This window comes from Notolepis coatsorum, assembly GCF_963971535.1.
Source record: "Notolepis coatsorum genome assembly, chromosome: 13".
In the NCBI taxonomy this organism is placed as follows: domain Eukaryota; kingdom Metazoa; phylum Chordata; class Actinopteri; order Aulopiformes; family Paralepididae; genus Notolepis; species Notolepis coatsorum.
Genome location: NC_140177.1, coordinates 48,928,867 through 48,942,778, shown reverse-complemented (window position 1 = coordinate 48,942,778; position 13,912 = coordinate 48,928,867). Strand labels below are relative to the sequence as shown.

Here is a 13,912-nt window from a genome sequence, read left to right as displayed (position 1 = left end):
AGGTCCCAGACCTCAGAACCGCCTGGGAGACAGAACCCCCAGTCATGTCCATGAGGTAAAACTTAACGAAAGGACCCGGGGAGGACCAGGAGGCCGCAGCACAGATGTCCTCCACAGAGGCCCCCCCTAACAAGGCGGCAGAGGCCCCAACTCGTTGGAGGTCCCAACTCGGAGACAGAGAACGTTCCACCGGCTTGAGACGCCGAGCGCCAAGCAGGAAATATTTCACAAGAGGGTGGCTGAACAATGTAACACCCTCAAAACCCACATGACAAGAGGATATAGCTGCGGCATATACCCTAACCATCGAGGCCGACAGTCTACCCAAAATAGACTGGGACACCGGGTCCCAGCCCCCCACCTTACACCACTCTTGAAAAGTATGCCACATACCCGCGTAAACCGCGATAGTGGAGGGAGCATGCGCGTTTCGGATGGTGTCGACCACAGAAGGGTCAAGACCCATCCCCTCCAGACTCACCCCCTCAGCAGCCAAACCATCAGTGGCTGTCCCAGAACTGAATTGATTGTACACTTACATTGGCATAAAATAGTATGTATGCCATCATTAATAAGAAAGCAAGACAAGCAAGTGATATAACAAATCTGGCTGATTTTGAATATTTATTTTCTGTCAAAGGAGCTTGGAAGGCTACTGTATTGATTTTGCAGTATTGTTTGATTGACAGCGAAATCCTCTGTGACTAAGAAACAGCATTTCACAAACAACCGTTGCACACAGCAGATTAGCCTATTTTGTGTTTCTTACAGCATGCCATCAAGATGCAATACTTGAACCTGGTATTGTTTCACACCACTGTGGCGATACGATAGCCTTCAATAGCCATTTTGCCCAAGCTGGACATTTGTTTAATGAAGCAGACTGTGAGCGTGATTGTGAAGAGCCTCCTCCTGTTGCCTGCTATGAGCAAAATGAAGGGCCTGCCACCACATCTTTCTTTGAGCCTATTACTCCTAATGCAGTTTTTAATATGTTGGTGTCTATTGATACCAGAAAGTCGAGTGGGGAGGACAACTTGGACCCTTACTTTCTTAAATTAGCTGCTCCTGTGATCACAGAGCAAATAACCTATATTTTTTATCTCTCTATATTAACAGACATAGTTCCCAGTATTTGGAAAATGGCCCATGTCTCTCCTTTGCATAAAGGTGGAGACAGAACGAAAGGTTATCCTATAACCTAGTTATATGAATACTGGCAGAGCGTCTCGTTCTTGCCATAATTAGATAACTCTTATCTCCTAGCACCTACTGTGCTCATGAACAAACAATTTACACCCATGCACGTGACCAGGCCACGCCCCAGAACAGGGAACAGCCACAGAGACCCGTGTGCCTGAGAGAGGGCCCGCGATGACCAAGGAACAGGCCACGGCGGGGCTACCAAGAGCTGGATCAGGACCGGGAACCACACAGCCGTGCCCCGGTTCGGTGCGATCAGGATCAAAGTCCTGTGCTCCCGACGTATCCGCTCCAACAGCTGAGCTATCAGGTGTATGGGGGGAACGCGTACAGAATCCCTGGCGGCCATGGATACAGAAGGCATCCACCCCCAAGGGAGGATTGTCCCCCCGACTGACCGAGAACCATAAGGGGCACTGGTGAGACTGCTCGCAAACAGATCCACCGTGGCTTCCCCGAACCGGTCCCAGACTTGCCTGACTATGTCTGGACGTAGTCCCCATTCGCCCCGCGACATCACATCCGCGCCCACATTCTGCTTGCCAGGGATGTGGAGCGCCCTCAGGCTGCGCAGATTGAGAGACGCCCATAGCCAGAGCTTGACCGCCGCCCGGTGCAGACGGATGGAGTGTACTCCACACTGTCTGTTGATATACGATGCTGTCGTCGTGTTGTCCGTCCTGACCAACACGTGCTCGCCCACCACCAGGTGGCCGAGCCGCTTAAGGACCAGAAGGACCGCCTTCAATTCCAACACATTGATATGCAGTGCAGACCGGGTAGCATGGCACGTCCAGCTGCCCCCTACTGCGTTGGTCCGACACGTCCCCCCCATCCTGTGAGGGAGGCGTCGGTGAAGACCGTGATGTGTGATAGCCTGCTGCCCATGGAGATCCCGCTGGTGAGGGTACCAGTCCTCCCCCAGTGGTCGAGATCCCCCAGTATTGACATGGGAACCTTCAGTCGTTTCCACTTGCCTCTCACCAGGTCTATATTCATACTGGAAAACCACCTCTGTATCCTCCTCATGAAGAGGAGGCCAAGAGGGACCACAGAGTGAGCAGATGCCATCATACCGAGTAGGCGCATCACGGACAGCGCCGTAACCACAGAGCCCCCTGAGGCGTCGAGAATATCCATTCGCCGCCGCTCTGAGAGGGTTGCCCTTATGGGCCTTGAGCTTAGAACCAAGCCCAAGTACTCCACCTGTTGACTGGGAAGAGGAGTACTCTTCTTCCAGTTCACAGCAAAACCCAGACTGGTGAGGAATTCCACCACCAGCCTGGTATGAGACCTGGCGACCTCCTCCGACCGGCTGAGGAGCAGAATGTCGTCGAGATAGAAAATAACTCGTATCTCCTGACGACGTAGAGGCTCCAGCGCGGTCTCTACGCACTTGGTGAATGTGCGGGGGGCCAGAGAATAGCCAAACGGCAGCCTCTGGTATTCGTATGCTACACCCTGAAGAAGGAAGCAAAGGAATTTCCTGTGAGGATGGAAGATCGGGATGTGAAAGTACGCATCCTTCAGGTCTATGTAGGTGAACCAGTCTCCCACTCTGACGGAGCTTATCAGGTGTTTGACGGTCAACATCCTGAACCGCCTCATTACAATCAGCCGATTGAACGCAGACAGATCCAGAATAGGTCTGACACCCCCCGATTTCTTGGTCACCAGAAAATACCGGGAGTAAACGCCACACATCGCGTCCTCCCTTGGGACCACGACAATGGCTTGCTTTGCTAACAGAGATTGGATCTCGTAGGCCAGACCTGTCACTGCTGCTGACCCTGACAACAAGGTCTGCACCAAACCTGAAAACGGAGGGTGGGGTAGCGCAAACTGCAACACAAGCCCCCGCCTCAGCGTTCTCTCCATCCACCTCGACATATGGTACTGTTGTAGCCATAATGTGATGATAATCCCAAAGCGCACCTGCCGCCACTTGGCGCTGGTCTGCCAGGAACCGTAGATAGGCGGCCCGGTCTCACCCGCTGTGCGTTGCCAACCCTGGACCCGCCAACCGCGCGAGCAGGGTGTCTCGTGGAGTTGGGATATCAGACCCTGACACTACCAACGAGGCATTCGCACCCAAGGGGGGACCCCGACAGAAAGGGCTGGTTTGATACGGGGAAGCTGACGTCACACTGGGCAACAAAAGCTCCCCCACTGAACACCTCCCCAGCATGGATTGCTGAGGAACTGTTCTACAGCTGGACATGCAAGGTGCGAGGTCCCCACACTGCCCGATAGGGTGGGTTCCTACACACTGTAGCCCTGCAGTGATATTACTACCACCCAAATCACGCGCGCCTGCCTGACCACTGCCGGTCTTCCGGCCGTGGGAGGCACTAACGTGATACCCGGCCTGGCGAGGGCGGGGTTGGGGGAACCTGCGCTGCGCCCCAAAAGGCCTCGAGCTCCCCCGCTGACAACCTTTGTTGTTGACAGACATAACACCAGGCTCACCAAACACAGACGCAGAACGTGTGGCGTGGGAGCCGCTTGACAGCACAACATTCTCACGGACAGACCCAGGCCTAGCCAGCAACTGGGTGTCAGCCCCTGTCCCCATGAGAAGCGAAACGTGGGGCCGCTTGCGCTTCATTGAAGGCACGCGGCCCGCAACCAAAGGAAACAAATCAGAGCCCTTATCCCGCTGGTGTTGGGGGGGGGAGTGACCGGAGAGCGAGCTAGACACAGCTAGACGGCGACGGTTTTTTAGGGTGTGCTCATCTAATGTAGCCGATCCCTCGGCCGCCAAGGCTGTCGGCCTTGCGATCACCTGTTTTCGTTGTGTCCAGGGTACCTCAGGCGGGGGAAACATGGCCGCTGGTTGAGGGGCTCGCCACAGTCGTTGACGAGGCCGCGCTCTCACCTCTGGCTGCGTGGTGCGAGGCGGTGTGGGGCCCAGGTCAAAGACCAAAGAGTCCCTCTGCGGAGAGGGGAGCCCTAAGGAGGAGAAACCTTTTCTCCTCCTCAAGGGAAGACTGCTCCAACCAGAGATGCCTGTGAATAAGAGTTGACAGCATCCTGATCCTCCCTGCGGTTATAGCCTGCAACTGTGTTAAAAGTTCTATAACCCCAAAAACATGCGCAATGTTTTCGGCGTTGGCTGGCCCTACAGCCCCACTACCTGACATCAATGTGGACAGAAAAACAGTCCTGTGGCGGTATAAACTTCATCAGCCCATACAGCCACCTGCCGGGCGACTCGCCCTCAGGCGTTGGCTTCCGGGTGGGACACTGTTCAACCATGCCAGGGCATAGGATCGATGCTACCTGGCTCTCAAGCCAGGGCACACCTGCCTTGCACCCTGTTGTCAGCCCATTCACCCATAAAAGGGGTAAATAAGCCTCAGCAAAACCCCCCACATTAGATACCGATTGACCTTCAGCAATGAACCGGTTAAAAGGAGGGAAGAGAGGTGACAGCCCACGGCGGGGAACAAAGGAACAGTGACCCAGCATCGTAGCATTAGCATTAGCCGCGCACTCCAGGATAGCCGGGAAAACATCCAACTCAGAGTCATGACGACCATGTTTACCCAGATATCCTGCCCCTTGCGCCAATACACAACTCGGTTGTCTCACGGGACAATGAGCAGTATCACAAATGCTAGCATTGATGCCTGGCAGCGCAGGCCCTACCTGTGAGCGGCCTAGCCCGACAGCTAGCCGCCGCGCGACATCCCTCGATCCGCTGTCACGAGATGAGGAAACCCCAGGCCAGGCCCTATGCGCTGTTAGGATGTGCCGAGAAGATTCCAGGGGCTGGCGAATCTCCATTGTGTAATTTCTCTCTGCATTTCATAACAACTAGTTCATGGAGTTCACTGCAGCGTCCATGTTGGAAACAAAAAAAGAGGAAGGTAGAGTATGACCATGTCCGGCGTCTTATAGGAGGACGCCGGGGCGTGGCCTGGTCATGTGCATGGGTGCAAATTGTTTGTTCATGAGCACAGTAGGTGCTAGGAGATAAGAGTTATCTCATTATGGCAAGAGCGAGACGCGATGACAGTATGATACACGCTCCGATTGCGGGGAAGGAGTTATCGGATCAACGCAAGATTGATAGCATAATAGCCCTTACCTTGTCTAGGATGTACTGCAAAAAGAATATTCCAATTATCTGATCGCCATTCCAAGTATTGATGTCGGTCGTGTTGCCAAGATAATCCACCAAAACACATGAACCGGCAGTGCTCGAGTCTCCCCAATCCATATGTGTTATAAACGCTTGTCCTGCCCGAGAAGTAAAACACGGACCGGACTTCTTAGATCGACACACAGCCCAAACCAGAGGGTTTCCAAGGATGTGCAATACCGGCTGCAAGGCGTTAGGCTGCGGTATTGGACGTTTGCGATCTCAGACCCATTCCCAATGATAACATCAGGCTGGATGGGTGGATTATGAATGGAGATATCGAATAAAAGAAATAACGATGAAAACCCGACTTTTCTCGTGTTTGGCACCCAACGTTCGCCGAGTTAACCCGACTTATGTCGGGTCTGGCGTCCAATGTAGAATGAGAAATATGAGAAAAATAAACAGTGTGTAAACTATATAATTACCTCGGAATATAAAATATGAGGTTTACCACAATGAAATGTAGGTTTGAGTGACATAAAAAAAATATATATTATAATTTTTTATTTATTTTTTGATGGAAGAGCCACACATTGACGGGCAAAGAGTCACATGCCGCTCGCGAGCCACGGGTTGGCCACCCCTGCGCTAGACGCTCGCAAAGTGCTGTGACTTTCGTCTGTTCCAACGGCCCATATGTGGAATAACGTTCTAATTACATTTTCCTGAAGTCATTTTGAAATTTCAGAAACCGTGCCAGATAAAACCGGTACTTTTAGGAAAAGTCATTGAGTGACAGAGCTGGAGCTCGACCGAGTGACGAGGATACATTTATTGAAAACGCCTAGGGCTCATTTGACCCCTTGTCGGCTGTGCTAGTGTTAACAGGAAATTACCTCCTTATCTCGCATCACTATTAGTTCAGAACGCTAGACCCTATATGACTCGCTCTAATGATTGGCTTACACTGGATGTCCCCCATGTACAGACCCAACTTGGAAAATCAGCCTTTCATTATAGTGCCCCTAATACATGGAACTCTCTTCAGCTCACTGAAGATGAAACTACCTATAACGCAGGGGAAGTTTAGAGGTTTACTTGCAGGCCTGCCTGCAACAGTCTGTAACTGTTTTTCTTAGCCTACTTATATTAGTTTAGGGCAGTATATAGTCTTTCAGGTGTTTCGCACATTGGTCTTTGTTGTCGTCATTTGGGACGCAGTTTCCGGTGGGGCATGTCGTGGCTGGAGGGGGACGCGCCGACGCGGGTAGTTTGAGTGTACTTGGATTGTTTGTGTAGTGATGGGGGTGTCGTTTCTGTGGGCTGCTTTGTTGCCTCTGGTCCTGGTGGCCTTGTCAGTGCGGGGGGATCGGTGGATTCTATGTTTTTGCTTTCAGATTCTGTGGGGGGGGGGGGGGGGGGGGGTGGCGGGTTGTGTGCCCCATGGCCTGTAGCCATGCAGAGGGGGGCGGTGATTCTGGATATTCGGGTAGATGGACATGGTGGTGGTTGGATGGGGGGGCGTGTGGCATTGTGGTTGGTCTGGGATGGCTCTGGGACCTTTGGGACACTTTGGGGTACTGTGGGGGTTATGGTGGGTTCTTCGTGCAGGGGATCCCTGGGATGTCGGTGGGTTGGGGGAGTTTAGCGATGGGGGCTGCCGGGGTCCTTCGGGGAGCGTGCAGGGGGCTGGTGTTCGACTCTGGGGGAGGTCTGGTGGGGGGTTGTTGGAGCCTATGGAGCCTGTGGCTTCGACTGGACCTTTCCTGGACCTTCCCTGGACCTTCCCTGGAGTTGGTTATTGGTCTCTTGCGTGTGCTTTGGTGGATTTTTGGTTGGTCTTCATCGTTCGGCTCCCTCGGTTCGCTGGCTGGTCTTGGGGTTCCTTGCGTGGGGGGCTCGCTGTGACTTCTGCTGTGTTCCGGGGTGTTCTGGGGTGTCCCGGGGGTCCCGGTGTCGTCTCGGACCGTCCTGATCCTGCATGTCTTCTCGTTTGGCCGCTGTTGTGTCTGTCTGCTTGAGTGTGTGGAGTCGTGGCTGCGGGTCCTGGGGTGCGTGGCCACTCATTCCTCTGTGGAGTTTGGGGGTGGGGGCGTGGTATTCGCTGGTTTTCCTCATGGTGGCGGGGGTGCCGGGGCCGGGGTAGATGGAGCGGCCCGCATTCCCATCGCCGTGCATGGCGGTGTGAGTGGCGTGCGGGCTGTTTGCGTTTTCCTTCGGTCCTGGCGTGCTTTATTGAGGGGGGGGGGTGTCATGGATGGGGATGTGGTAGGGATTGATGTGTGAGGTGTGAGGGGGACTGACTGTTCCGGGAGGGTTCACATGCCTTCGAGCAACATTGTACTATTGTACTTATTTTATGCCTATTCTTAAATCTGCACGTTTACATTGCACTACTTTTATTGTCTTTTATACCTATTCTTGTGTCTGAAATGTATGCAATTTTTTATTTTGTTAATTTGTGTGCTGATTTTATGTCTATGTTCATTTTTATACTAATCGCTGTGGTGCACTCTGGACTGAGAGTACTATATAGATAGTTATTAATATTTATTATTGTTATATTGTAGAGATGTGTGCATTGAAATGTCTGTAAAGTCTCGACTACATTGAAAATGAGGGTGACCTCAATTGTAACTTCGAGAATAAATAAAGGTTGATGATACTGTGTGCAGCAGATGTAATGAAAGACAATCACTTTCATCACACATTGTTCATAAAGGCTGACAATATCCCCATCAAACCTCTTTGTTCTGTCATCCATCACAGCGATAATCAGACTGAATTGTGTTGTGAGCAACAACCCATTTTGAGGGAGACTGATGAGCAATTCTTGGACTATGGGAATATTCTATAGTGTTCTGCCTCACCATAATATTGATTGATTGATTGATTGATTGATTGATTGATTGATTGATTGATTGATTGATTGATTGAAGTTTATTTCAAATATGCAAACACAACAAACAAACATCAAGTACAGATATAGCCTTAAGCCGTTCAAATAATAGATCTATATAAAAAAATAAGAAATAAAAAATAACAAAGAACAAACAAAAAAGTCAAACACATTTTTTTTTTTTTTTGTCATTTACATATTTGAAAAGGAGTGGGAAGAAGCATACACTTATTTAATCCCACCCCTTTTTACTCATCAGAACATACTATATTATATTGACTAATTCATACAGTACTAGACTTATATTGAAAACATTTATAATATTGCTTATTATGAGGGTTGAAATTGGGGAAAAAAACTCCATGACCTTCCTTACTTCCTGCAAGGATGTGTAGTAGGCTACCTGAGACTGTGTGATGTACTAAGCATGTCTGGCCGCTGTAGCCACTGACCTATGTGGCTGTAGCTTAAATGTCAACAAATGTGTGGTAATGTTGCAATGAGTACAATATACAGCACTGGACGTCTATTGCTGTATTATTGTACTCATTGCAACATTACCACATATTTGTTGACATTTGAGCCGCCACTGGACATGAGAAACGTCTAGGTTTTGGAGTGCTCACAAAGATAGCCAAAATAGCCTCAGGCTACCGTAGCCTACTTAACGAATCATGACGCGCTATGAGGTTATCATTTCAACACAAACAACTGCAGTCTCAAAGACCTGTACTTATATCACATTACGTCACCCTGGGAGGACTAGGTAGTACGTCGCTTCCCCCCCATTCAAGCGAGCCTCATAGTTGACTGGCCCACCCATCCCCCACGTTCCTTGTGCTGTAAACCACACCAGGCCTATTAATTAATTAATGTGCCCTAACTGCAGGCGCGGCTCCCTCCATGGCGGCAGAGCGGTTCTGAGCAGCCTGCGGTGGACGAGCGGAGCGGCTGCCGTGTCTTCCTGTGCAGTGGCAGGGAGAGGCGAGAGAGAGAGAGAGAGACAGAGAGAGAGAGAGAGAAAGAGAGGCAGGAGAGGAGAGGATAGGAGAGGAGAGCACCGGGCAAAACAGTGCACCAATGAGAGGAAGCAGTCGGCACCATAGTCACCATCAATCACCCCAAGGCCATTGTGGTGCTGTCCGGTATACGGCAGCAGCACAGCCAGGCAAGCGGAGAGGCGAGGAGAGAAAAGGAGGGAGGGGGCAGGGTTGCCTGCGGGGAAAAAGGGGGGAAGCATGGCAGGGTATCAGCCTGAGAGAGCTCTTAGGCTGGTGCCACTGGGCTGGGGGGCCGTGCTGCTGTCTCACTGCTTGTCTTCCGTGGTCTCCCAGGTCCCGGATCCCGAGGTAAGAGCCTGAGATCAGCCCTGTGTGTGTGTGTGTGTGTGTGTGTGTGTGTGTGTGTGTGTGTGTGTGTGTGTGTGTGTGTGTGTGTGTGTGTGTGTGTGTGTGTGTGTGTGTGTGTGTGTGTGTGTGTGTGTGTGTGTGTGTGTGTGTGTGTGTGTGTGTGTTTGGCTCCCCTGTTGGCTAGCTTCATGTGATTTGGGTATTATTTGTGTGTGTGTGTGTGTGTGTGTGTGTGTGTGTGTGTGTGTGTTTGGCTCCCCTGTTGGCTAGCTTCATGTGATTTGGGTATTATTTGTCTGGTGGTGAGATGTGTTGTTGGTCAGACGGCCCCTAAAGAGAGAATCTCACGGGCGATCCTGATACAATATGGCATTCTGCTCTGAGAAGTGATGTGGCGGTTTGAATTGGTGCTGGCGCGACATTGTTTACCACATGCATTTGTTTCATCAATAGTCTGGCATGCCTACTCGCCTCTAACCAACGCTGTGTAACACAGAGCCAGAGTCCGGCATGCCTACTCGCCTCTAAGCAACGCTGTGTAACACAGAGCCAGAGTGTCACCATGACTGTGCAGCATCAGGGAGGAACCGCTTACATTGAACCGTACTATTGTAATCTGATTACATAATATGGTAACTGTATTCCATTTACTACAGAAACGCACAGTAGAAATTGTCGGTCATGGTTGTAGATCATGCTATTAAATGTACAGCCTGTCAATTTTAATGAAATGTAGCTTCCACTCTATATTCTATATATTTGGGAGATAAAAAAAATTATCACAATTCTAAAGTAAACAAATTCCAATCCAATCCAATCCAACTTTATTTATATAGCATGTTTAAAAAAAAGTTTACCAAAGTGCTTCACAATCAATTAATACAGTAAAACACACATATGTAATGGATGGTACCCCGAAGCGCAGTCAGGAAGGACTTCAGATGTTGTGAAGTGACTGGGGTGAGTAGCGGTACTATGGGTTAAACTCACTCTCACCCTTAAAAGACACATAGACACGTTACAAAGCAGTGAGTTCACTTCTTGGTATAGCGGTCTGTGCTGTCGCCCACGGCGTGAGAGACCACAGGTTCGAAACTCCCTCGGGCATCGAAGTTTAAGGTGACGATGTCACAACGTTACATTGGTGCCGACTGACCCGGATGCCTTGGGGGGAGTGGAGTGAGTTTAAGGAGGGTGAGTGTAACGGATGGTACCGTGATGCGCAGTCATGAAGGACTTCAGATGTTGTGAAGTGACTGGGGTGAGTATAGCGGTACTATATGGGTTAAACTCACTCTCATCCTCAAAAGACATATAGACACGTTACAAAGCAGTGAGTTCACTTCTTGGTATAGCAGTCTGTGCTGTCGCCCGCGGCGTGAGAGACCACAGGTTCGAAACTCCATCGGGGCATCGAAGTTTAAGGTGACGATGTCACAACCGTTACACATAGACTAATCACAATAGAATGCACACAGAACTACAAACAGATTACGGCAGCAGACTGTAATTTTTTTTTAAATGCTAGGGAGAACAGATGTGCTTTTAGATGGGATTTAAACAATGGGAGCGTTGGGGCCAGCCTAATGTGGGGAGGCAACTTGTTCCAGAGTTTGGGGGCTATAACTGCAAACGCACAGCCCCCCCTGTTCTTTAGCCTGGATTTGTGGACAACAAGGAGGGACTGGTCAGCAGACCTCAGAGACTGTAATAGGGTGTAGGGGTGCAGGATCTCAGTGAGGTAGGGTGGGGCCAGACCATTCATTGCTTTATAAGCAAACAACAGGATCTTAAAATGTATCCTAGACTGCACAGGCAGCCAATGAAGGGAGGCGAGGACAGGAGTGATGTGCTCCCGTTTGCGTGTCCCTGTCAACAGCGCTTTGGACCAGTTGAAGACGCAACAGCGAGGCCTGGCCAACGCCAATGTAAAGCGCACTACAATAATCCTGCCGTGTTGTCACAAAGGCATGCATAACTCTCTCAAAGTCCTTAAAAGAGGCTTGACTTTGGAGAGTTGCTTCATCTGGAAGAAGCTGGACCTAACCACAGAGTTAATCTGTTTGTCCATTTTAAACTCACTGTCTATTTTCACCCCCAGGTTGGTAACTATGGACGATTTAAATAATGATATTATGAGTAATCAAATGAGTTACATTACTAATACAAATTTTGAGCGGGTCAACCAGTAAGCTATAATAGTTTATTATTTTGAAAGTAACTTGGCATTGAGGCATATGGCTATAGAGAATGTGAAGTGGCAGAGTTACGCTAATCCAGACCCGGCGGCATGGGCGGGCATTTGGGGGCCGGGCCCGCCCACTGAGTCAGCTGTGCCCGCCCTGGTGAAAAAAAAGAAAAACTAATTTATGTTCCTTATTTTTTTGGCCAATCAAAGTCGACTATCCAAATCCTTAGTCGGGGACAGCCCTAGTGGGCACTGATGTCAACAACAACACTACTGAAGCTAGCACGGCACTCTGTGAGAATTCATTTTCTACCCTCAAGAACGTCTTTACAGAACATCGCCTTAGTATGCTTCATCGACACAAGGCCAATTTAATTCAGTTGGCATTTGAGAAGGACTTAACAAAAAAGTGTTTTAAGAAGATTTCACTCTGTCCCCAAACGCCGCTTGCCGCTCTACTAATGATGGTGAGTAGCCTGTGGAGGAATTTTGTTTGCTTTTTATTATGCACCTTATTCTTGTCAGTTCAGTTCAGTTTGTCAGTGTTGAATAAATGGAGACTTTTCAAAGATATAGAATTATCCTGAGGGAAATTTGACACTGCTATTCACTCAACATTAAACATTTAGACAGAACAAGTCACGAATAAGAATAACAAAACAAATGGCCTAAGAATAGAATAAAATGAAATAGAATAAAAGATACAGTAAATAAATACAGTAAAAATATACTGAAGTCTACAGTAGGTGTAATATTGCACAGTGCTGTTTAAAAAGTAAGAGTCCAGGAAGATGGTAACTGTCATTCTGTGCTCAGTGATGCAGTGAGGCACAGTGATACATTGTATAGTCTGATGGCTGTCGGAATGAAGGACTTCCTGTGCCGTTTAGTGCTGCATTTAGGTAGTGTGAGCCTGGCACTGAACATGCTCCTCCTGTCAGCCAAGTCTGTGTATAGTGGGTGGGAGGGGTTTTCCCTGATGGCCTGGAGCTTAGCAAGGTTCCTCCTCTCCGCCACCCTCGCTAGAGTCCAGCTCCACCCCAACCATGCTACTGGCCTTCCTGACCATCTTATCCAGCCTGTTTGTGTCCCCTGCTCTCAGTCCGCTGCCCCAGCAGGTCTGTTATATATATATCCGTTCAGTCTGTTTTTGTATAAGTGAATGTTCTTAAGATAGAGAGAAATTTGATTTTTCAATTGCCCCTCTGCTGTTTAGTTCAGCACCATGGGCAGCGCCAAGCAAGCCACAGCGCCGCTGTCCGAACTGAAACGTATAAAAGGGAACCTGTGTTGAAAAACCATTGTGCCCCCCCACTAATTTGTTTCTGCAGCCTGGTCTGCGCTAATTGCTAAGAAGTGCAAAATGTCAAATAGGAAGGGATGAAGGAAAAGAAGGCTTGAAGTTTCTCCCATTATCGTTGTGACATTTCCTGTAGAAGCTCTTCACACTACAAGACTTCCAGACCAGCTTTTAACCCAACAATCTGCCTGTCAACACATTTGAAATGTTTATTTATGTCCACATGAACAGAAGTACAAGGAGGCCTCATACAAAGGACATAAACAATGCGAGTGCAGTCAGAAATTATGAAAGAACAGTCAGGTACAAGGTGCATGGACGGCAGAATCATGGGAAAAGGTAACAACGTCTCCTCCAAATTGAGTAGCTTCCTATAATTGCTGATACTGAGAAGTACCTGGCTAACTGCTTGGCCTTCCTTTTGGGGAGACTGGCTATTTGTAGGCCCCTCACAACCAACTTGTGCACATGCCCTAGGCTGCCAAAGATAAAAACTAGGAGTTTACATCTGTAGCCTAGCTGTGAGATGGTCTGCTGTAGCTGTTGGTATTTCAGCATTTTGGTTAGGAAGGCTTCTTCTAAGCTGTAGTCAAAAGTACAGCCAACCTCAAGAATGGACACCTCCCTAAGGTGTTCATTTACCACAAATACATCAGGGGTGTTAGCTGTAGAGAACACGGAATCATCATTGCACAGGTTGAACATGCTCGGCTTCACAGTAGAATGCTTAAACAGCGTGATGGAGGACCTAAAAATAAAATAGATATTTTTCGCTATCAAATCTACTATTCTGTCATGCCTACTTATGTAGAGGCCCCTGTATACATGGCAACCATTTAAGATGTGGGACATGGTTTCAGCTATTTGGTTATTGTCATGATGA

At 49.2% G+C, this 13,912-nt stretch overlaps 1 protein-coding gene across 1 annotated transcript in view; it reads left to right on the top strand.

Moving 5' to 3' along the window:
* Nucleotides 1-9,430: 9,430 nt before the first annotated feature.
* The window catches only part of tmie (transmembrane inner ear), a gene marked incomplete at both ends in the record, with an annotated part of 96,979 nt that continues 92,497 nt past the window's right edge, over nt 9,431-13,912 (top strand). The window contains one exon of the mRNA XM_084327357.1: nt 9,431-9,541. Coding sequence (XP_084183483.1) covers nt 9,431-9,541 — 111 coding nt within the window. The remainder of the gene's footprint in view (nt 9,542-13,912) is intronic.